The 25564-nt window shown below is 44.9% G+C and overlaps 1 protein-coding gene across 1 annotated transcript in view; it reads right to left on the bottom strand.

The window, feature by feature from the left end:
• Positions 1 to 25564, bottom strand: part of LOC148841404 (sodium channel protein type 8 subunit alpha) — an 83523-nt gene that overhangs the window by 13449 nt on the left and 44510 nt on the right. The window contains exons 14-20 of the mRNA XM_088913351.1: positions 24692 to 24865; positions 22679 to 23035; positions 21724 to 22194; positions 17820 to 17937; positions 16859 to 17013; positions 14541 to 14714; positions 2099 to 2221 (exon numbers count right to left, since the gene is read on the bottom strand). Coding sequence (XP_088769477.1) covers positions 2099 to 2221; positions 14541 to 14714; positions 16859 to 17013; positions 17820 to 17937; positions 21724 to 22194; positions 22679 to 23035; positions 24692 to 24865 — 1572 coding nt within the window. The remainder of the gene's footprint in view (positions 1 to 2098; positions 2222 to 14540; positions 14715 to 16858; positions 17014 to 17819; positions 17938 to 21723; positions 22195 to 22678; positions 23036 to 24691; positions 24866 to 25564) is intronic.

Genomic DNA, 25564 nt, shown 5'->3' with positions numbered 1-25564 from the left:
ATATGAGGTAAAGGGTTAATTAGCTAACAGCTACAATCTTGTCAAACATGTTAAACATATGCAATAACCTTGCAAATGTACATCTTACAGCATCAAAGTATATAATTGAGTTAAAACTAGTTTTGTCATTTTTTGAGGGGGGGAGATTAATCATTTCATCGTGTCAAAAAAGTCCCACAGAACCCAGACAGTTGTGTCACCTGCCTAAACACCCCTAGGCCAGCTCCCCTCCTGAACCTTTAAGGAGATCAAAATCAGCCCTGCTCTTCTGGGAAAATGAAACAAACTCTTGTCTCAAAGACACAAGATTTTGCTTCCATTTCAATGCAAAGCACCTTTAACGCAAAGCAAGAATGTGCTCTTAGGAAGCAGCAGTAGCTCTTGATATTTTTCCATTAATGTAGAAAGAAAATATTGCCTTGGTAGCAGACAGCCTGAAGATCTCCTAAGCCTCCGCATCTTTAATAATAAAAAAGCCTTAAAACAACTGTTTTGTTTTTAACCGCTTTTGTTCTAAACCTCTTAACAGCTGAGGATGACTGTGTCCAAAATGCACAGCTAATTGCACAGACAGAATAACCCAACGCAGTGGAAAATAGCAGCTCATCCAGGAAGCTTAGGAGATCATTCTCTCTCCAAACTCCACAGCAGAGAGGAGGGTTTGGCGTGGTAATATTTTCAAACCCCTATCCAGATCCTGGGAGAACAACAAAGTTTTAGCTCTTCAGTGCAGCAGGGCGGCTCAGCGGATCTGCTGGGCCCTGTGCAAGCTTGTGGCTGGCGTGGAAGGTGACGGGACAGGGAGGGGGTGGGGGTGGAGGAGGAGGAGGGAAACGTGGGGCGCCGCACACTGCTGCAGCAAGTGGGGGAGGGTGGGGGGAGGGGGCGAAGGGGAGAGGGGAGAAGCTCAAGAACTATGAGACGTGGCACCAGTCCTGCCACAGGACTAGAGTGAGAACGACCAGACACAAGCAGATTACGAAACAGGGGACATCAAGTCCTTACGGGCCCACATGGGATAGCATAAGACAGGACAGGATAGGATAAATTAAGATAGGAAAAGGAGGGCTATTCCTTTGGGAATCGGAGGTAGGAATCAGAATGCTTTAACCTTTGAAGGATAGTGCTTGAAAAAACAAATAATTCTAGTTTGCTACTAGTTTGGTTTGACTTACGAATGTAAGGAACCAACTGCTCAAAAAGCAATGCATGTTGGGTCTGAATTTTTTTAATTCATTTTGTGATGCTCCTTCAAAGGACAAGATGTCTTCCCTCTGCTGGAGCTCCTGAACAGTCAGAATTGGATTACATGTGCTTGACTGGTGGTGCAGCCATTGGCTTTTCTGTTGGCCTGTCTGATCGTAGATCTTTGCAACTGGTGGTTCTCTGTACAAGATACAGTCAGAGGCGTGACAGGTGGAGGTTAATGGGTGGGGGGCCGGGTTTTGATTAAAGCCTTCTAAGAAAAAGCATTTGTGGATAAAAACCAGGCCAAATGAAGAACAGCCAGTTTACTCAGCCTTCTATGAAATGGCATGTGTGTTGAGATTTGAATGACAAATCTTTTGTTTTTCTTTTTAAGTTTCGCGACCAATTTAAAATCATTAAAGCCATAAGAGTTTTTTTGTTGTAATGTGATGAGGCAGCTTTGCAACATTGGTTGGTTGCGTTTTCTCCATTTCCTTTAAATTTGTGTCTTTGCTTTGACTGTTATTGCAAGAATAACAAGCCTGAGGTCCGAATGAGAGGGTTTTAGAAAACGAGAAGTGAGATTTGTTCCGAAGTGTGAGCACAAAACAGGACTGCGCACAGCACGTGGCTTATTTAAAAAAAAACAACTACTATAGCACTAATCTTGGACTGACCAAAACTCTCCAGCTGCATCATGACTTTGTCTCGCAACATATAATGGAACAGCATGTGCATGTGCGCAAGGGAGCAAGATTTCTTTTTCAAATTTGGTTTTCATGTCCCGTTGTCATCGTTCTTGATATCGTTATTTTTTTCTTCTTTTGTTGTGTTTTCTGGATCAGTTCTAGCATGCTTAAACTGTTCAATAGGCATGCAGAAGGGTCAGCTGTTTAACTTTGGATCTTACCCTCATCCCTTCAAAACGTGACAAGGCTCTGAGGGGTCTCAATGCCCTTAGTGTCCTGAGAGATTTAATGGGCCCTAGATCGGAGTAGCCCAGGGCATTAGCTATAAGGCTGACTATAGACACCTATACAGAAACAGAGAAGCAAGAAAGGATCCAAAATGTTAGAGGTAAAAAAGAGAAGAGAGACCCTAGTATGGGGGGAGAAATTTGAGTTACACACATATATACATATATAAAACTTATTATATATGTATATACAGAGATATATACGGTCATGTTCAGTACGTGATGTATATCCATTTTTTTATTTACGTTGGCCCCAGTTTCTTTTTTTTATTTTATGCGCAGGTGGAGACGCGGCACGAAAGCCCAGCTGCCTTACTTGACGAAACACCTGGGAAAAGAAACGAGTGGTTGAGAGAGAGAGAGAAAAACAGAGAGAGGCATAAGATTTTCAACGAAAGGGGAGGAGAGAAAGGAGAGGGGAGGCACACAGGGCGACTCCCAATGGAGGAAGGAGGGTGGGGGAGGGGTGGTGGAAGGGGCGGGGCTAGAAGGGGCGGGGCAAGGGCAGGAAGGGGTGGAGGGGTGACCCTGTGGAAGGGAAAGAAAAGCCCAACAGACTACAAGAACCTTACCCTGGCCCTTCTACAACACAGCCTCTCCAAGTTCGCCCAGCTCGGCTGAAGCATAAAATCCCATTTAATTTAAGACAGACAAATTAAAGGTACCTATGAGAAAGAATACAGGTAAATATGTACATGTCATCGTGCCACTCACAAGCTTTTCACAGACTGTTGAGAAATCAGGGGAAGGGCACAGTCACACAAGAGGTGGGGAGGTAGGAGGAGGAGGAAGGAGGGGGGTGGCTAGCTACTGTTATTGGGCAACACTGGAACATTGAGAAACCAGAGCAGCCTCCCAGCCTCGCTGCGCGGCCCACAGACTAGCCTGCGACGGCCCAGTTCCTAGACCCACTAAAGCTGTGATCAGTAATGATTCAGCTTCCTTGTCTGAGGGGGTAACAGTACTAGAGGGTTACTTAACAAAAACGAAGAAAGCAAAATCAGTGCAATAAGCAGAGAAGCTTTTAATTATTTTGTAAACTGACTCCAGGCTGGGTACATAGTAGTTATTTACAAAAGATGCTCAGTCAAGCCTAATTTATCTGCAGTATACAATGCAACAGCTGTGAGTTATAAAAGAACAGCAGAATACCTTACAGAAGACAGGCAATTATTAGACAAATGACCCCTGGTATAGAGCCCTTTTAAAATTATGCATCTTAGCCTTAAGATAAAGGAACTCTCTCCCTTTAGTCAGGGTATTGAACTCTAAGTGTTCGGCTCTAATGAGTACACCAACGCCCAGTTCTTTTACAAATCCCTCTCACTTTAAGGTAAATATTGAGGGGTAATTCAAGCTGTTGTGGGGGCTTCTCAGCTCCTACTCCTGGTGAGTCGAGTATCTGAGCTTGAGTAACTCCAAACAGAAAACATTCCACAATGATTAAACATTAAAGCAAGGCAGAGCTAAACTGGAATGAAAATCATCAGAGACTGAAATCGCCAGAAGCAGAACTAGGAGGCATTACAGCTTCCAATTCTATCAGGTGTCTTCATTAAAGGGCTGTCTGGGTCAAACCACACTCAGCAGCAGAATGGACTGGAACCTGGAAGTTCAGATAACTAGGCAACTGTCTAGACCCTGCCTGCAGCCTCACCATACAGAGAAAATTGATCAGAATCTAAATAAAAACATGGACTCATCATAGATTTTTGCTTACTGATCATTAGAGGGTGACCTATAAATCCTGTTGGGCAGGGGCTCTCTAAGACTTGGGTTGGTCGACTCCTGGATACCTTGATCCAGCATTCCCTAAAGAAAGAGAAATTCGGGAGCTCTGGCGTTCAGTCTGTGTGCCGGCAGCGAGGACCTCCGGAGGCGGGGCAGTTAGTTTTACAGGGACAGGAAAGAGATCCATGAACACCTTCAACCAGCCACCAACATTACTCGGTAAATACACCGCAAGTACACAACACCTGAAGCTGACCAGAAGTCACAGAAAAGGGAGGAGAAATCTAACAAAAGGCAGAATCTTTATTGCAATTTCATTCCAAGCAAAAATCAGTGATATATTTAAATGAAGAAGCAGGAACCCAAATTCATTCACCATTTGTTTCAGTTGTGATTTCAGGTTTTGCTGCAGATTAACTAATTCAATTGCTAAATTCTCTTTGACAGGGGCATTAAATGAGTGCCAATGACTCTACTACAGGTACTTCTAATAACTATGTGCGGTTCACCTGCATGCTGTCATAATGCATACTTCATAAAAGCTTGTTAAATACTTAGTGTCATCTGTAGCCTCTTAAATAAAGCATTAGCCAATTTCAAAATTCCATTTAACTCGTGCAGTTGCAGAATTATTTATAAGTGATTGTGTGTGCATGGCTTAATCAAATGAATGCTTAATCTGCTCAGGTATGGGGTGCATATTTAACCACTCTGACAGCAGCTGGATGAACACAAACCTGCTTCTTGTGTCAGTAGAGCAACACCCTGCTGCTGGTGAACTACACTTTATTCTCTGCGCCTGACAGGGTATTTGATAAACTGAGCGAATTACAGTACCAATGCCCTGTTTTCAGGGGGTGGTGGATCAATAACTTCAAGTCCAGAACCGCTCACCACTGGTCTACATGGGATTGGATCAAATCTATTTGATAGAGGAGTCTTTGTTTCAGCCTAATTAATTGTGGAAATTCAGAAAGTGCATCAAGCACCACAGGAAAACATCCTGCAGTTTCTGTGTAGTACCTACAGACCAGATGCATCCTTTAAAACATCACATTGATAACATCTTAGAAAGCACTAACTCTTTCTCAGTTGACTTAAGAGCATAACTTGGAAAAAAGGCACTGGCCTTCCCAGCGAACCTCTCAAATTAGGAAGATTAGACAAGATCCCATTTTTCTATAGTTTAGAGCTTCAGTTTTAAACGATAATGTTCATATTCAACAGGCAGTCACCCAGCTCTGTGCAATAATCAGCTGGAGGCAGAGGAACAGCTCACACAACGGGAACGTGTTGCCATATGTGTGGTCCGAGTGTGATCAGGTGTCCTGTGCCTTTACAGAGCCTAGCCAAAGCGTGGGCAGACAGGATCAACAACTTCTGCAAGTTTCTCAGACCTAATGGACATGACAAAGCCATTTACCCCAAAATGTCACACAGTACCTAATACTATTAATGATAATAAGAAGTTATTTATAACGCAGCCTGCATGGCCGGGACAGAGGGGTACATTATTGAACAGGACAGTGGTGAGCTGGTTTGGGGTGAAACCAAGGATGGGGCGGCCTGAAGAAGAATAAAGATTCCGCCTTTATCTACAGTTGTACAATCTTGGGGTAGTTTTCACCTTCAGCCTCAGCCTGCCCACTTGGAGCTCCCTATATAGGGCATGGCACCCCTGAGCCAGCCTGTGGGTGCCCTCAGCCGCCTCCTCCCAGAGCTCTGAAAAGGCAAGGTCATGAGATCTGTACTGGTCATCCATCGGAGAGATCCAAACAAAAAACGCAAAGCAAAAAAATTCCATACAGACACTATCCTCTCTCCACACACCCATGACACCAGCCAAAATGCCCTCTATCTTGTCTCCTGTCCACCCCTCCGCTCCCAGATTCCGGTTCCAGGGTTTGATTCCAACACTTCCTGGAAAATGATCAAGTCAGAGAGCAAGAGCAGGGGTATCCAAGCCCAGTCCTGGAGGGCCCAGTGTCTGAGTGTTTTCACTCCAAAGCGGCTCATAATGAGCTCAGATAGCAGGGTACTGGCTTAACTGGACCACTTACCAGCTCTTCAGGTGCTGCTGTTTAAACAAACCTTGAAAATCTGCAGGCACACTGACCCCCCCAGGACCCGGGATGGACACTCCTGGACAGAGCTTTGTGTATTTTTTATACCTTTACAGTGGTAACAGAGCACATTTTTAGTGATTGAATCATGGCAGGGCAAAACAAAAGCCTCTTCAAAATGCATTCAATTGCAGCCTTTGAGCTAATCAGTGGGTTAGGTACATAAAGTAAACTAGCTAATCAAACAGCCAATGTGGATGTGTCTAAATCCTGCAGTGGGTACGGTATTCATGATCGAATCCCTTCTGTCTGAGACTCAGCTCTCTCATTACCAAAGCGATATTTATCAGAATGCAACAATCGCTGTCCTGGCTGTGTTCAGGTACCAGAGGGCAATGGAATGGGAAGGGCGGTGTCCTGAATGGCCATTCTTTACAGCATGTCATCATCACAGTATAAGAGTTTTGTCAGGTGGCTACACATTTCTGTCAGAAATTCTCTATATATATTTATTCAAGTAGGGAGCTGCATAGGCTGCAAAGGAACAAGTAAAGGTTTATTCCATGATGAAAAGAGAAGAAAAGAAACATAATGTTTAACCTGTGGAGCTCTTATTTACTTCTCTTTTCAGCATGAAATAAACCTTTACTTGTTCCTATATGTATTGTCTGACTCTGTGTGTCCTAGGGTTTCTATCCTCCATTCATCAACATTTCAGGTACAGACATGGAGCAATAGTGTGCAAGAGAAGGAAAATACTAAGGCAAGGTAATCCTTGTTGCATTTTGATTATATATATATACTGTATTTATGTGCCTTGTTTGCAAGATAAATGACCTGTGATTCTTGCCTGGTTGGTGGAAGCCTAATCTGAAATTTTGGAAACAAACCTGGAACCAGAACTACATTAACCCATTGACCCATTAACCACACTGCAGCACAATTAGGAGTCAGACAGCATCTGATCAGCTCATAAGGTTTAAGCCCATAAGGGGCTTTCGATTAGATTGTGCTGAACTCCCTGTGTGGATTTCGCCAATAGACAGAGCTATGCTGTAGGTGTTGATACAAGTATTGAAAGGGACAGGTGTAGATTGGAAATCTCAGAAATTACAGCAGCATTGTTTCAATTACATGTGCTTTTGAAATCAGAACAGTTGAGGGTAAAAAAAATGTTAGATGCATGATGCCTTTTCTCCTCCTCCTTATAATGCAGGGTGGTCAGTGGGAGCTACTTCAATCTAATCAGCACCAGTTCCAATCCCAAAAATCTGACTCCCAGGAATCAAACTAGTTTCTACAGCTTTATAACCCACAGGACTCCAGCACGCAAGCACACACATACCCACACACACCCCAGGGTCTGCAAAAACACAGGGTACAATGCGACCGGTAAAAGCAGCTTTTGAAACGGCTTCCTCAACCTCATTTAATAGACACACAGGAGGCTTTCTGCATAAGGCTTTCTTCAAAAAAGGAAACATCATGACACTGTGTCCCGGTTTATCTTTCATAAACACACACAATTATTTTCTTATTCCCGGCCAAGTGCAGGACCTGTGATTTTTTTCTTTACTGGCCCCCATCTCAATGAAGAGGCACTCACTGCAGTCTCAGAATGCCAGGCCCAGGTGCACAGATATTTGTGGAATGCCATGGATATCTGGAAAAGTTACTCCTGTGACTTTTCAGTGAGAAGTTTTTCAGTGAACTCAGTGTCTCCCTGCTGTCATTCCACCTTAAGATTGCAACTAGCAATCACAAACCTTGTGATTTTGTTATTTTACTTCAAAGAATTATTTGATGGACAGGGTACAATTAATATTTCTCTCCAGGACTGTTGAGTATCTTTGAGCTAGATGGGCCACTTACTATCTGCCAAACTTTGTTAAGCTGTAGATGCTGACTTTGTCCTACATACTTCTAAGTATCTTTGTCTTTGTAAGCTCTTTTAGGGAAAGCAAAACAAACTTATATACAGTATGTACAATTACTGAGTCATGTGGCCTGAATGCCACAGGTTCAATCCTGGGTCACATCACTAGTCGAGACTGCAACTGTGAGTTCCCAGGTGGAGGTGCTCAGCTGGCTCAGGTGAGGTGGCTAGTGTGTCTAGCTGATGTTGAGCCAACTCACAGCAAGATGAACGATGAAACAAAATGCAATTAAAGCCACCTGACCGGAGAAAAGCAAATGATTGCCCCTTCAGTAAGATGTGCTGGGTACAGAAAACAATGGTTTCTTAATTTTAAATAATTCCTATTACAAAGATTAGATCAATACAGCAGGATCCAGCAGTACTGCAGTGATTGGCTACTTCATGTAACATGACAATTTATAAATTATATTCTTCCCAAAATACGACATTCAGTCACCATTACATTGCAGCACAGGCTTAGATCACATCATTACACAGACAGCCAAGCACTCCTTTCATGATTAACAGTGTAATTATGACTGATGCTCTTCCACACAAGGACAATGCAGGGTGAACTGGGAGAATGAGGCACATTAGGAATGAATGACACACACAAACATGCAGAAACACGCACACACAAACAACAGCACGTGCTTGCCTAACCATGGAGAACTCCTGTGCGTATTAACCCCCTCCACTCCAACCTGTACCAGCCTGTAAAAACCACCATCAGCTAGCAGCAGCAAAAGCACAAGGAACAATTAAACATTTTTTGTTAATTAAGCAGTAAGGAAGGATCCAACGACTAACTTACCGTCAGTTACATGTTTCCCACAATATTTCTGTGCAAACAAAACAAAGTCACCAGGTTGTGCAGGAAAGGTTTTGTGGGGGAGATGGGTAGAAGGGTCTCGCTTTTTTTATGTTTGGCTCTCCAAGCATCACAAACCAGGAAATGTATTCCCCTACCATTCCAGCACTGGTCTTCGAAAAACTACATTTCCCTTCAGCCCTTGCTGTGGCTGATTCGAAGGAGGATGATGGGAGGGGGGAAGAAGGAAGAGGAGGAAAGGACAGGAATAGGGGACTGGGGATAAGGTGTAGGTGGGTCTCTCAGTCCTCTTTGAGAGAGGACCTGTGAAGGTCAATAAAGCGTCAGCTTGCTCCCTGGGTCAGGATTTGTTGTGAAATGGGCTTAAAAGACTTACTGTCACAATGCACAGCTCAGCACCAAGTTCCAAGGTTTGATAAGTGAAATTGGTAAAGTCGGACCGAGGATATTTAGAAAATGCTTGTTTGGAAGATATGGATCCAGGTTAAATAACAGGGATAAACACACATAAACTGTGTCCACATAATCTTCCAATTGATCTGGGTGGCTGAGTGCTGAATTTGAACCTGCCATCTAAGCAGCCATCAGTCCAGACTGGGCTACCTCAGTCCTCTCGGGCCCAGCCAGCTTATCAAAAGGCCCCCTTTCTGTGCTGCCCTGCTTGACAAAAGCCACCCCCCCCCCACCATCTTCATGGTGAAGGATCACGGGCACACAGGCACCTTGTCTGACCCAGCAAACGGCTTCTTTAATAACGAGACAAGAACAGTTCTGTCTTGTCAGCTTGAGGACGGACACCTCCCTGCCTTCCGTCATGTCCCCAACACCCTACTCCCAACCCCCGACTTCTGACCTCCATCCTCCATTGCCTGGAGATTTCAGTTCAGTGAGCACGCAGAACTGCTGCAACAGAAAGCAGAGTCCAACCGCAAATCTCATCCTTATTTGGTTTATAAACATTTGTGGATAAATGTTTATCCATATCAGCTGCATTGCTGATATTCACCAAAGAATCAGTAAAGCAGATGGCTACAGACTTTTCCACCAGGAAGAACGCTCATGGCCAGGTCAGTGTGGGGTGGCTTGTATTCAACAGTCGGCTGCTTGTAACAGACTGCTGTAACAGACCAGACTGCTACAGAATGCTGGGTCCCAGATCTATAACACTCTGAATTTGTACCTACTGATTTCCAGGGCTGTATGTCTCAATCTGTCCTCTGGGGTGAGATAACTGCAAGACCAGACAGTGGATCTGCAGCTCCTCTTTACTCAGTAGTAAATGTGGGATCTGCTGGGAGGGAACTGTCTCGTGCTCCGCTATGGGTGATGCTCAAAATTCTTACAATACTCAAGAAATTACATATTTTTATCTTCAAGGTAATAACTAATGGGAGATCTTTAGAACCCCATTTCACAACAATCCCTCGCCCATCGGATACTCCCCCTCCCTGGGGTTTTGTCGGAAGCAAGAACGCACTGGACACTGTCAAAAGGGGATTAGTTAGGGTCAAGGTTAGAGCAGAGAGAAAAGAAGCCTCCTGCATCACTTGGAGACGGTGCCAGAAAACACCCGCGCGCCCTTGCGCCAAGCACCGCAAGCCTGTTCTCGCTCTCCCGCGCCCATGGCCGAGGTCAGGCTTCCCGAAGCTGCCAAACGCTGCCTGATCACCCTGGGCCTGTCACCTTGCAAGCAGGGGCCTGACGTCCCCCAGAAAACACCAACATCACAGCAGCTGCAGATGCCTCGACTTGCTGGATAAGATGTCTATGCTGAGGGCTGCAGCAGACTGGAAGCATGGGGGCATGAGGCGGGACTGCACTCCAGACAGGACACCAGTCCACTGCAGGACACGCACACACAGGGGGACAATTTAGAGATGCCAGATAAGGCAGCCAGCATGATTTTGGAATGTGGGAGGAAGCCTGAGCAATCAAAGAAAACCCACAAGAACAGGAGGACATGCAAATTCCACACAGAAAGCACCTCGACTATATATAATTAAGGCTTCTAATTAATTAATTGCCCCGATTCTTATTATTTTCTTTCATGACATTTAATTGGGCTGTGTGATTATAGGCTGGGGTTTTTTAAACAGACAGAGCAGTCGCTTATCAGCAACACTGGATGAGGTGTTAGCTTTGGGAACACAGGCCCAGGGTGAGGAAACAGGCAGCGTTTTCTATTAAGCTGTTCAGTTTCAACGATATAAGAAAACTGGTACACAAGAACGACATGGATGAGAAACAAGTCAGTGAAATCCAACACCTGAACAACAGCACTTTCACCACCATCACAGGTTCGAACATTGTCACAGACACCGCAAACACAGCTGCACACCGGAGGCACGGAACCAGGGATGGAAACAGGACTCCCGCTGCCCAGCAGTGAGAAACTTTCCAGGTTGCTCCAGCTGCGGGGCTCCTGGTCCAGTGGCTCCTGATAGTGTGGGAAATGATCAGGCATTGCACACAGGAGCCCTGCAGCTGGTAAATCCAGAGTGGTCTCAAATCAGCTGTGCAGCCAGAGTCCTGCTTCGATGCCAGCTGAGTTTCTGGAGGGCTGGGCGACACCTGACGAGTAGAAGGCAGTCTGACATGACAAGCACTTCTCTCTAGCTCTGCTGAGTTCAGTGTTTTTCTGCGGAGATGTGGCACACCTGAGCACAAGATCCTCCCTCCAAAGAAATCCAATCCGTCTTTTTTGCTGTTTAGCTTGATATCAGTGCATAACACTTTTACTGTGCGGGAATCAAAGACAGTTTATCGCTCATTCAACTGTAGAAAAATAATGAAGGGATCTTGTTTAGGAGGGTAATGCTACAATTTCACTTCTTCAAAGCTGCCATTTAATACCCCAGCACACAGCAGCAGCAGAACACAAACCTCTGATCATCACTGCCCTCTAGTGCACCAGTGTGCCTTTGACATGGCACCCAGGGTTATCCGTAAACAACAATAACTTCCAGGAGGCATAGGAAAGGAAAAGGAGGCGGGTTGTAAAAGGCTCAATTTGCACGCTATCCACTTTTTAACATATGGAGATAAAAGGTTCTTTTCCCCCTCAGCTTAAAGTGCAAGGACTCCGCCTGCTGTATAGCTGTGAATCTAAATTTAATCTTGTGCTTTATTTAAAGCAGATTAGCCTTTACACTGCTGGCCAGAGAGAGCACTTTCAGAAGTGGTTGGGATCCTGGAGGTCAGCCCCGAGAGACCCTACTGTAGTCTGCTTCTCCTGGCTCTCATTGAATTAACATAGATCTGGAGCAAATGGGACAAATGGTACTCTAAAGATCCAATGAACAAATAAAACGATAAGTACAAGGTGGACCGACAGAAGGAGGGGGGAGAACTATTTTTGCTAAACTATAAATCACAAAATCACAATGTGGTTTACTCTAGTTCTCAGCAGAACTTGAGCTCTACAGCAAAGAGATCTGAACTCTACTTGTCTCAGAAACTAAATTAAAAAAGAGGCTTGACTGTGTAGTGGAGTGAAGAAAGAAAAAATATTATGGCTCATAATGTTTTTTTTTGCAATTACCGTATCAAAAAACCTAAACAGATTGCATCGCTGAGTTTAAATCATTTTTGAAAATCAAAACTTTAGGGATACTTGTCTCCAACTTGTGCCCCCCCTAGTCTACTCCATTACACCTTTGGGCTTCAACCAGTTCCATAATTATTTAATTGGGGACCAATACAGGAATTAAGGAGCTGACAGTATCAAAGTACAGCAATGGAGTAGTTTGAAAAGGCTGCAAGCAAAGAAGCCCTATTTCAGGAGATCCTGCCCTCCAAACCCTTTCCCTTCATGCTGTTTGCGGATGACCCATAGTGTGCCACATGTCCAGCCCAGCCAGGCCACACCCTATTTTGCAGTAAGACCACCTGCACCCAGAGGTCTTCATGGCAACAGGTGTCAGAGTGGAACAGACAAAGGCAAGAGCAGCACTGGGGCAGTTTAACATATTAAAGACCCGGCAAGGTGTTCAAACCCAATAGCAAAACCTTTTATGTAACAACTGCTTTTACAGTTGCAGGGATGCTTCTGATAACTTGACTTTATGGACACTGATATATCAAAGTAAAGAGCTAACTGTAACAAATTTAAAAAATAACCATCATAATTGCTAATTATAATGTAATGGTGTCAAAAAGTATCTTTAACACAGAGCACTATTTTAGCCACAATGACACCCTGTTCCATTTCAGAATGAGTGGCTGATTAAAAAGGACAATAATAGAAATAAATTTGCAGTACGGCCACTGGAGGCTCAGCTGGACTCAGCTCGTAAGCATGTGTTTCTTGTATAGCTAATGAAATAACATGCATAAACTGAGCTACAACACAGAAAACAAAACCTGGCTGCAATGAGTCCGATTGTGGGTGCCCTTTCTGTGCTGTGCTTGCTAGTTCAGTACCACTGTCACACCAGTTTGGGAGTAAAACCCAAGCTCTCAGAGAGTAGTCCCACCATACTGCCAGGTATTCTGATCCGGGTGTCTTATCATACCAAGAGCACTGAGCAACAGAGCAGCCAGTCAACGTCAACTTTTATCTGCAAGGAGAATGTCCACAGGTAAATTCTGTGGAATGTCTGAAAAATCCCTCCTGGGGGAGAGAGGGGGGTCCAGTGTCCAGTGCACCCCTGATGTTTCTCTCCTCTACAGATACAGGATAACTAGGGCACAGGGAGTTTTGCAGGACAGGTTTAGTCCTTTGGAACCCCAAAATCTCAGCAAAGCACCTCACTATCAGGAACGCCAGGATAAAGACCCCCCCCGTATCGGCTCTGTCAAAGCACAGCAGGACCGAACATTCCACTCAAAGGTCAGTCTGCTCATCCAGCTATCTATCAATCTGTCTATCTATAGCTTCTCTATAGCAAGGGTTCCAATTCCAGTCCTAGAGGGCAGTCCATCAGGTTCTAATGTTCCTTATCAATCCTCTAAAGCCTTTCATGTACAAGGAGAGGCTTCAGTTCATCCAACTGAGCAACTAGCGAGTTCAATTAGGTAATTAGGAGGTCAGCTGGTACCAGTAAGGAACCTGCAGGACTGGAGCTGTGTATTCTCACTCTATTCCTATCTGAGTAACTTGCATGCAAACAGTTTTCATGATAACACAGCAGTTCCACAAGGGACGGGGAATATAACATTTGGAAGCGTCTCAGTTTCGGCATCTGTTTTGTTCATTTTTCCTGTTGCTTGTGGGCTTCCCTCATGCGCTGGGTCTTGGTGATGAGAGAGTTATGCACTATCTGGCATACGACTCCAGCGGAGGCCCAGACCATGCAGCCTGAGAGAAATCTTCAATCTGTGATGGATCCAATTTCATTTGTCTCATTAATTAAATAACTGGTTCATTTCAGGAACATGGAGCCCTTCAGATAAAAAAAAACCCGTAGCTCTCCGGAGAGAGACCACTGACCTTTAAAGGCAGTGAAGAAGCCCTCAGTCTGCTCTCAAAAAACTAGGAATTGATCAGGGATTTTGCAGTGAAACTGATGCTCAAACACCACTTTTATTTTGTCATGAGAGCCTGGAAGACAGGCTTTCTGAACCGCCTGCAGCACAGAGCTCTTGGTATGGAAAGAGACAATAAACCTGTTCAGGGTGCATCCATTCCAGTACAATCTCTCCACTTACTTAATTACATTATCAACACTGGTAAGAGATCAGTGGAGTATTTTAGTGACATTAGTAACAGCTGTTTTTCAAGGACTGAACTGGCCTGGATCCCCACTGGTCCTGGGACGGCAGAGACTACAGCACAAGTTTTTGGAGGAGATGGAAGCACATGGCATCATGGATAAAAAAGGGGGTACATACGTCAACAATGAAGAAGTCCAGCCAGCACCAGGCGTTGGTGAAGTACTTGACGAAACCGTAGGCCACCCACTTCAGCAGCATCTCCAGGATGAAGATGTAGGTGAAGACCTTATCAGCGTACTCCAGGATGGTACGAATGGTCTTCCTCTGCTCAATGTAAATGTCTTCAAATGCCTGGGGGAGGAGAGAGGGGAAGAAACACATTTATATATTTATTTTTAAACTTGACTACTTGATTGAGATTGATTTTGTATTTTATTTACTGTACTGTGACTATATCTCCCAGAGGTCACATGACTATTTCCTGTACTTTGACTATAGTTATGTTATTACTGGGGAGTTTTGTCTGTACTATTTTCTGTAGTGTTACTGTAGCCTCCTATTGTTTTTAATCACTTATTTAACTAATTTATGTCACCATTATCCAAACTGTTATCAAATATAAGTTACTGTGAAAAATGATGTTATCCAAAGTGACATCTTTGCACTATCATGATCATATGTAATTAAACATTTTACTAGAGCAATTTTGGGTGACATACCTTGCTCAAAAGTACAACATCTCTCTTTGGATTCAAACCTCCAACCTACTATATAGAAGTCCAGAACCCTGAGCACAGCACCACACTGCTGCCTCACTGCCATGACCAACTTACTGTGCTGTTCTTATTCACCTCTTTTACAGCATGACTGTTCTACTGTACATTTGCTACAGTATTCTCAATACCTGCTGTTGGATTGGGTGGTGAATTCCCGTAACAGCCACATCAGTGATTGGCAAAAAATATAATCACTAACTGGGTAATAGGAACACAAAATGATTCTTGAGTGCATTTTACTTTAAAAAAGTGTGCTGACCCCCCAGCAGAGGCAGAACTGCAGTTATGACAGCAGTTGCACCCTAAGCCCGATTCGAGGGTGAAAGGCCAGTGCATTAACCCTCTTCACTGTCCATTAAGGTCCATCATATTACATATCCTGAGCAGATACGGATTACACTCCCATGCTTCACTTTACTCTGGGAGACAGGGCCTTTCCCACTGGAAAAGCACACAGCTGCCCTTGCAACCTCTTGGCCTTCATAACGAGCTACCTCATAGCAAGTTTCCGTCTAAACAGGAGTGTGTTTAGAAATACATATATACACAAAATGTCACACAATGTTAATGACTTCTATGTGAAAAAATACAACATTTACAACTAATGTCAAGAATTAATAGTCAGCAGAAAACTGGTTTAATTTACTAATAATCATCTGGATCTTTTCCCCAAAATTCGCTTTTCCGTGTGAATTGTAAAGCCGATCATTACATTAATATTTTCTTATTCTGACAAATTTGTTTGGAACAATTGGAGTTTGTAATAGAAGTTCAGGTTAGGTCCTAAGCTTGCATACTTCTGCTTTCCTTATGTACATGTACATCTCACGTCCTGGGTATCCCTTCGCGTATTTCTTCTACATCCCACCTGCTCCCTTGCAGCAGCTCCCTGGCTCATTCCTCACAGAAGTGAGAGGGATTCAGTCAGCCTCCTCCTTACAGTCAGGCTGCCCTCTTCTCAGCTTCCTGAATTCGGTCAAACGAGCGGAGTCCAGCCTTCTGTACATTTTCTAACCACTTCTTCCAATTCAGGGTCACAGAGTCGGAGCCTATCCCAGCAAGCAATGGGTACAAGGCAGGGTACACCATGGACGTCCGTTATTTCTCTCTTGCATTTTTGGGGATCTAACGCAGCTAGTGAAAATATTATTGGACTAGAGAGCCACTCTTTTAATTATGCTTAAATAATATATTGTGTTCTTTTGTAACTCTTTAAGGGAAAGAAGAAAAAATATTTTGGCTATGAAGCATTCTTCAAGTGTTTCGGTTATCTGTTGTATCAATAACAATCAATTACAGGTGTTGCTTTATTCAAGGAGAACGGAAGGGGTACAGTTTAGTTTAAAATCATCCTCAACAGATAACATTTGCTCACTTTCTGTTAGACCAGGCCCAACTAGCAATTTTACAAGAGCTGGAAAAATAAGATTGAGGACTCAGGGTCTGTGGAGGTGGTGAGGATGTGTGAGGGGCTGGTGAAGAGCAGGGTCATCTTAATTTATTCATCGCACTGCAGACGACTGAGAAATCTGACTGTATTTGAAGATGTATGGTGTTTCAAAAACAGTCTGTGCAAAGTTGAAAAAACAGAATTGAAAGTTGTAAATTACCTAAAGATAATAATTTTCAATTGTAAGTAGTATACAGAAGGGTGTTGCGAAGGTGGGGGTTATTGTTTTTTGACACGCAGACACGCACCACACTTGCCCGGCGACCTACCAGAGCGCCGCTGCTGAGCAGGATCATGAAGATGATGAAGGTCTCGAACCAGTTGTGCTCCACAATCAGGTAGCAGGTCTTCCTCAGGTACCACCAGTACTTCCCCCAGCCCTCCGTAATGCTCACGTCGCAGCATTTGAAGCGTGCGATGCAGCCTGCCGGAGAGCACAACGGGCTCAGGGGCTCAGTCCTCACACGCCTGCACTCTGACTTCCAGGTCAGTGCAGAATTTCATCTGGGGTCATTCTACATTTGCTCTTTGCAGGAACACGGACATCTGCTGTACAGTATGTGACATTTCAGAATAACTGAAAGGAGGGGATAATCTTGTGCCACTGTGCCATGGGTGGAAATCTATGCATAGATTCATATGAATTTGCAGTGATCACTCCTAAATATGGTAATATCAGAGAGAGACTGGGGCTGTACTCAGATTCCAAACCCCCTGTAATGTAGTCCATTACAGGAAGATGCACTTTGTGAGTGTTCTTTGGAATAGAGCCTTTTTTGTACCAAATTAAATTTGTTTCAAACTTTTGTTGAACTGTGCTGTGACTTCTTGTATCCCTACATCAGCATGATTTTGTGCTGCCACTTCAAAGGAGATGTCTTGACTTCAAATTCTCCATATTTGGAGGAGCCACCCCCAGCTACCAGTCCAGGATGTGCTGCACCATCAGGCTGCCAGGGTGTTTTAAGATCTGAAGTGCCGTACCCTGTGAGAGCAGCACCGAGTTGCTGTGAGAGCAGCAAAAACAAAGAGGGGGCTTCAGCACACAGAACCCATGGAGTTGGCAGCAGGGGTCAGTTCAACACGTTTTAAATCCATATAATTTCTGACGTTACTTGAAAACATCTGCTTGTCTTGGGAAGTCAGCCCTGTCCTGGTGTACTACAAACCCTACCTTGCTCAGGAGAAGGCCATCTGAGCTGAGCCCCTGACTGGTATGTTCAGGCTTACCCTCTGTGAAGCAGGCATCAGGATCCACGTACTCCTCTGGCTGCTCCACTACGGCAACCTCCTCTACCTCTGGCTTGATGTCAATGGTGCTTCCTTCTGAGGAGCTGGTGTCGTCCAGCTAGAGAACAATAAGGAAGTTAAAACAATTTTCAGGCTGTTGGGGCTGCTTGGTGTTAGACTCCAAATGCACAGCAGTTTAAGCCATCACGGAGGCTCCCTGTTTCTGACCACAACAACAGGAAGCCTGTTAGCATTGTCTTGACTGAGACATGGAAGTAAAAAAAATCATACTTTTTTCCCCCGTTCGCTGATACAATTATTACTCAACACCTTGCAGCTTGTGAAACCAGAAATGGATTAAACAGCTGTGCATCAGGAGCTCTGAGAGTCAGCCCAGTGTATGTTCCTTAAAGCATTCCAAGATCCGCCATCTTTCTGGAAAAGGAAATGGAGCCACTGGGTTCACAGCTCTGTTTACAGTTGCTTTTTTTGTCTCATCTCATGAACTTGGTAAAAAAAAAAACTCTGACAGCGTCTTTTCTAACACAAATGCTTACATGGCGCAAACGTGCCGAGTCTGTGCACTCTGTACAGGTCACAGCTGGAATTATGTACGGATGATCCAAGGATGTAAAGCATAGAAAACAATACCCAGCAGCTGATGAAGTAAATAGCAGGGCTTCCGAGTCAGAGCCTCATGATTTATTGAGCAGGGAGATGGAGACAAACGAGGCTGTGATCTCTGAGAGGAGCTGCACTCAGAGGCTGCAGTGCTTCAGAATCGGCACACAGCACTCTGCACCACTGTGTGGAGGAGACAGGGAGTGGCCTAAGGCACAAACCCAAAGCCGGGAGCTGCACACGGCCAGGAATGTATCCCGAAATATGCTGTACCCAGATGATACGCACACCGTATAGGCATCATATACATAAAGTGCACTGAGATTAATATATTTTTATAGAGGTAGGTTAAAAACCACCATTGTTGCTAAAATAAGGACTATTCCTTATGATTTAGATTTTTAAAAATAAAATGAAAATAAAAAGCACATCTGTTACAACCAAAGGTATCTCCCTATTCTCTTGTGTTTTGTTCTGATCTTGTTTGCGAGGCAGGAAAGTGTGTGATTTGGCAGGGTTAGTTTTCCAGTCTCCACCAGTGCATCACTCTGCAAGCAGGCCTGCAGCAGGAAGATAAGAGGAGGAGGAGGAGGGGGAGGGGGAGGGAGGCGAGCAGAACCCTCCCCCTCTCCCATCATTGCAAGCAGAGCAGAAATCTGTTTACTCGAGGCATAAGACGTCCCGGACTCTTGAACGAGCACTCAGAGTGGCTCAATGCATAAGTACATGTATTCGTATGGCCTTTTTGTCCCAGAGGATCCCATGTATAGGAGGGGAACCCTCTTCATCTGCCAAAGAAGTGTAGCACCTGCCTAGGTAGCAGCCCCCAGCCCAGCTGCCTGCATTGGCCCCAACAGTCCAGCTCTTTCCCAGCAGCCTAAGCCCAAGATATCTGCCTTCTGACTGGCCTGACCGGTGCCTTCACAACCCAGATTTATGCCAGCCTTAGCTTTGGGCATCATGATTGGTGGAGACCTGCCAGCTCCCTTCCTGTCGCACCAGCTGGTGGACACCAGAGCTGCAGGAGAGACTGGCCCCAGCAGGGCATGTGCCACAGGTAGGCTCCACACCCCCCAGTCTGGGTGAAGGTGGCCTGCGTGCTGGCTCGGAGGCACATGTTCACAGAGACATAAGGTTTGTTCAGATTTCTCCACTATTTATTTCCCCTCTCTTCCAGCTGCACACCCAGCATCACTGCCACATCACCTGCTTAATGAAGCATCCCTGGACTCGCCCTGCTTCTCTCTATACAGCAGTGTGTGTGAGCAGCGTGTCAGTCCTCTCTCCCCTCCATCACCTTCTCCTTTGTGACTTCTCTGCTCAGATTCCTGTTAACCCCATCAATGTCCTTTCTGATGGCAACAGCAGCAGCCTGGAAGCACCCTGAGAAAATACCAAATTTTTCTCCCTTCTGCACTCTAAAATACTCTCAAAACCTCTCTCAAAACCATTTCCCGATTTGCTCATAATTTGCATTAGCAAGAATAAAAGAGAGAAGAAATTATCTGCAGCATCAGGGAGCTGAATGTGCGAATACAGGAGAAACTACAAAAAACAGCCAATGAAATAAATCCTCTCGCTAGGCAAATCGATACACCTCAAAGCCACTCTCCCCCACCTCAATTAAATACATTTCTAGCCCACAAATTACTACCGGCAGCTAGAACCACAGCCTGCATTCTGGTACTGCCTAATGCTGGGGAGCATCCACAAAGCAGAGACCACATCTCAAAATAAGCACTCATTCAAAAAACAACCAACAAATTGGAATAAAATATCAGCACTGCATAGCTGAAAGATTTGTTTCACCACCTCCACCTCTCTGCACAGACAACTGGCCTTCCAGGCAGCTGGTAGTGGCTTCGCACTCTCAGTTCGGAGTGGCACCACTCCTAACCTGCCCAGTTGTCCCGTTTTAAAAACCACATGGGACAAATGTGAGAGGCCCACAGCTGTCAAAACACACCAGAATACACTAGGTCCAGTTCCCTGATGATATCATGGACCATTTCTCTGGCAGTTTTACAGAAGGCCTGCAACAGTCCCATTGGAGCTTCACAGATCCACAGCTATCTGCAGTGTGTAGATAAATTACCCAGCATTCCTGCCCTAGTCGATGGATCTCGTTCTGCACCCTTTCCCTGAAATGGACTAGTAACCACAAGACACTGAAATACCAGGCTTCTTTGCCTGCTGGTCTGTGGAAAGTGGAATCTACACTCTGGGTGCTAGTCTGTAAAAAGCCCTTTGAAGGATGAAATTACCACGGGGTATCCAGCTCTGTCCAGTGACCATAAAGCAAAGGACATGTGAAAATCCCAGAGTCCAGCCAACGTGACAAGTGAGGGGGAATGAGAAGCGGGAAGTCAGAGTTCCCCAAGTTTAAAGAAGGAGCGCTCCTGTTGCACCCAGATCCATTCTGCTTTGTAAAAAGAACTACAAGGATATCGGCCCCCTTCAACACAGCTCAAACTGTGCTGTAGCTCAAGGGTTCCAAATCCTGGTCCCTGGGGGACCCCACACCTGCTGGTGTTCACTGCAGCTGAGCTCTTGACTCTCATGAATCCTTAACTAAACCAACAAGCTGCTTGGTTAGGACCATGGCAGGTTGTTTCCTACTCAAATGGTGGAGATTTTAAGTTCCATAAGAAACACTGCAGTTGGAAGGCAGACCTCTTACCTCCCATGTTTAGGAACAGAAAACAATGAAAGTGTCTAAATCAAAACTACTGTGAGGTCTGTTAAAAGTTCAGCACTTGGGTGGGTAATAGCCCAAGTGAGTGGGTCCCTAGGTGACCATCCTCCTTGGATCACCGATTGGCCATGGGGGGACCCCACTAATTTCCCCCTCACCGCGCTCTGAAGCTCCTCCCCTCCTTTGTTTTTATGCCTGCAGCACCAAGTCCAATTGCATCCAGCCTGCCAAAACCCACCTCCACTCAAATGTTAAAAAAACAAGGTTCGAGAGATCAAGCCTCAGGGATACTGGAAAATCAAAACACATTGGCCATATGCAAAGCTTTTTTTCATTATTTTAAGAAAGGCTTCAGAAACCCACTACTTTATGAAATAATAAAAATATACATATACTGCTGTTCCAGCAGGTACGTGAAAACCACATTAGGTTATATATTAAATTCTAATATTGTGGAAACAACAGCAAGTGCAGGGTGCAAGAGATTTGTGCATTTTCACATTATTACACTCTTGAAACAATGCAAAGGGGATCATCATGCTGGAACCAATGGAAAGGTGATTGTGAACTAATTACACCCCTTCTCACCTCCTTGCTGCCCTCGATGTCCGACTCGCTGCTGAAGTCCTCCGTGTTGAGGTTCTCGAAGTCAGACTCGCCCACGGCGATGGGCACGCGCACGGTCAGGTTGGGGTTGTGGATGAAGGACATGCGGTCCTCGTCAATCATGTACTTGCCCACGCTGCTGCCGATGCCGCTGGTGGTGCCGTTGCCGTTCTTCTGGAAGTCCATCTCGCGGTTGATGTCAGCGCCGGTGTGATTGGCAATGCAGTTCAGCTTCTTGTCGTACATGTCATCCAGAGGCTTTACCTCGTCGGTCACCTTCTTCTTCAGGTAGGTGGTGGCGAAGACCCGGACCTTGGCCTTCACCCAGGTGATGCCCTTCTTGATGCGGATGACGGAGATCTGCAGGTTGTTCATCTCCCCATCGTCATCAGTGGCCGCCAGGTTGTCCGCGCTGAATGAGCTCAGCAGCAGGGCCAGGAACAGGTTGAGCACCTGGAGAATGGAAAAAGGGATGAGGAACCAGGCATGGAGGAAAGAGCGGCTAAGAGGCGCAGAGGAGTTAATTGAAACGACAAGACGCAAGAGAGCAGCGCCTGACCTTCTCCCATGTGCATACATAGCACTCCCAGCAGCCCCCGATCCCGAGGAGACAGCTGTTTCCGCTGGGATTAGAAAATCCCTCACCCTGCCATCGGCCATCTCCTCTTGATCCGTATTGTCACAATTACCGGACAGAGGAAAAAAATGCCTCCACCGGATAGCAGTTTCATTCACACATCGGTCAACAGTGGGACATACTTTCAGTTTAGAGCACTGACCTGGAGAGCCGTTCAGTTAAGTAACAGAACCAAGTTGGAATTAAAATCAGAAGCTCATGTGGCTCTCCACAATCAAGTTTGGATAAACTGCGCGCAGAAAAATTATTTTTGGTATTGCTAAAAAATTGCAAAGTACAAGTCGAGCAAGAGTCTCTCACCACCAGGTTGCCGATGACCATGACCATCATGAAGACGATGAGGCACATGGCCTGCCCGGCCACCTCCATGCAGTCCCACATGGTCTCGATCCACTCGCCGCACAGCACCCGGAAGACGATCAGGAAGGAGTGGAAGAAGTCGTTCATGTGCCAGCGCGGCAGCTCGCAGTCCGCGGCGATCTTGCACACACAGTCCTTGTAGCTCTTGCCGAAGAGCTGCATCCCCACCACAGCAAAGATGAAGACGATGATAGCCAGCACCAGGGTCAGGTTCCCCAGGGCTCCCACCGAGTTTCCAATGATCTTGATCAGCATGTTTAGGGTGGGCCATGACTTGGCCAGCTTGAACACTCTCAGCTGGGAGTGGGGTGAGAGAGAGAGAGTGCAAAAGAAAGGAGATGGGATGATAGATGCAATAAGGATCAGAGTGGAAGAGGAGGAAGTGAGGAAGGGATAAAGGAAGGGAGATGAAACAGATATTAGTGGCTTGAAGAATTTTGATTAACATTCTGTCCAAGAACAGCCTACTGATTGGGAAGTACATAACAAAAACAACACCATAATTGAAATTAATAAACAAGAACCTGATAAATGATCGGGTGTAACCAAGAACTTCAGGCTTCACTAAATAAACCAGAAGACTCAAAACTGTTCCATTGTATATTCAAAACAGCTCAGTCACCTTCCTAAAGACAGGTATTCATAGATGTATTCAATACACAGTGTTACAAAGCAGAAACTATCAATCCAAAATTAAAAACAACCACAAGACTGATTTAGAACCAATTTCCAAAGATGGTTTCCACAGGTGGGTGGCACAGTGATGCAGTGGTTAACATTGCTGTCTCATAGCGCTGAGGCCCTGGGTTCAATTCTGAATCTGTGGTACAATCTGTGTGGAGTTTGTGTTCATGTGGGTTTTCTCCGGGTGCTCTGGTTTCCTCCCACAGTCCAAAGACATGCTAGCAGGTTATTTGGTCCAGGTGTAAGTGTGTGTCTGTGTTTGTGTGTGCCTTGCAATGGACTAGGGTCCTGTCCAGGATATATCATGCCTTGCACCCATTGCATGCTGGGATAGGCTTTGGCTCCCCTGTGATCCTGAATTGGATAAAGTTGCTAGAAAATGGATGAATGGAAGGTTTCCATAGGTCAATCAATTCCTCTCTGGGGAGGGACAGAGCATACAAGAAAACAAGAGTATACTGGGATCTTGAGATTCAAACAGCCCAGACATATGAGCACGAACTGGTCTCCGTTAGAAATAATAAGGATTCCACATGGTAGAATAGCTGGAAATGTATGAACAACGACTATGGCTCGCTCACTACTATCGCAGAACAGTACAGCATAAAGCTGCAGGTTACAGAGAGTCGCTCACTCAGTGGCTCCGTGGTTTTGTCAATGGTAACACTTGACTTTTCCACCGTGACTCCATGAAAAAAGTGATCAAGATGCATAAGATCCTGAAATAAGAATGGTGATAAGCCTTGAAATGAAATGGGATATCACTTTCAGTCGCATTGTTTCGACTCAAGAACGACTCGTGTTCTGAATGGGGCTTTGGAACAGTACCCGTTCGCAAGTTGAGAATGGAGTGTACGCTCAGATCCACTTCTATTCATGCTGAACCCTGACCTCAGGCTGTCTGTTCCAAATTTCTCATCCATGTCCTACTTAGTGGTGAATCCACAACCAAATCCAGCTCACATTGTGTATGCTGGGAGAAATCAAGTCATCTCAAAAACAGCTTGGGCTATAGGGCATCGGTCGCTTTTTCAGCCACAGTGTAATACACAAATTAGAAGAGTATGGTTAAATACAGGAAAACCGATAATTACTACTAACTGCTAAGGAGATTAAAATATGCAAACTCTACACAGAAGGATCCTCAGTCCAGAATGGACCCCAGGACCAGAGTTGCAAGGCAGCAGTATTAACCACCATACCACAGTTCCATCAGAAAACTAAGAAAATCAGGGGGTTTAGTGGAGCCAGGAGTTTCATTTTATTTACCAATCGGAAGGATCTCAGCACAGACAGCCCCTCCACATTGGCCAGTCCCAGCTCCATCAAACTCAAGCTGACGATGAAGCCATCAAAGATGTTCCAGCCCTCTTGGAAGTAGTAGTAGGGGTCCATGGCGATAAGTTTGGCCATCATCTCCGCTGTGAAGATCCCTGTGAATACCTGCAATGTGAAAAAATAGCAGAGACAAAGAAATCAGCACAGTGATGTCCTGTATTCCCTCTTAGCTGCACACTTGTGTGGCTACGCTGTAAACACTAAATTCCCGCACATAAAATGTTCTAGGCCACGCAACCATTTAAAATATAACACCTTCACTTAACTACAGATCACACTGGCAAACAGAACTGTGCGCTTCACGACCGATTCATTTTTCTTGAATGAATCTTTTCGGTCAATCAAGGGCATCAATTTACGAGTCCCCAGATGATTCACTTATTGATTCACTCGATCTTCAGCTCAGTAAGACAAATAAGACCAATCTAGCATCGAGACTAGAGGCCAATACAGGAGACAATGTAAAATTCACATTCTGCTCCAAACACAGAGCTCAGAGAATAAAGGGACATACTTGGAATACAATAGACAATATGCAATTGTTAACCCCAAACTCGACAAAAATACACATTGTCCTTGTAATGAAGTGTGTGGATTTGAGAGCCATTTTTATAGAATATATTTTGCTGTTCATTTCATAAAGATGTACTGATGCAAATTTCCACATATTCCTGAAACACATCCCATTATAATAAACACTTTATATACCCACTACAAGAAAAGTGCATAATTTAAGTAACACATACATTATTATATCTTCAGCTGTGAATGAAAATATACTCAAGAATTGGTAAACAAAATGAT

The sequence above is a fragment of the Atractosteus spatula genome, chromosome 1 (assembly GCF_055471065.1).
Source record: "Atractosteus spatula isolate fAtrSpa1 chromosome 1, fAtrSpa1.hap1, whole genome shotgun sequence".
Lineage (NCBI taxonomy): Eukaryota > Metazoa > Chordata > Actinopteri > Semionotiformes > Lepisosteidae > Atractosteus > Atractosteus spatula.
Note: the sequence above shows the minus strand (reverse complement) of the source record. Positions and strands in the feature narration are given on the sequence as shown.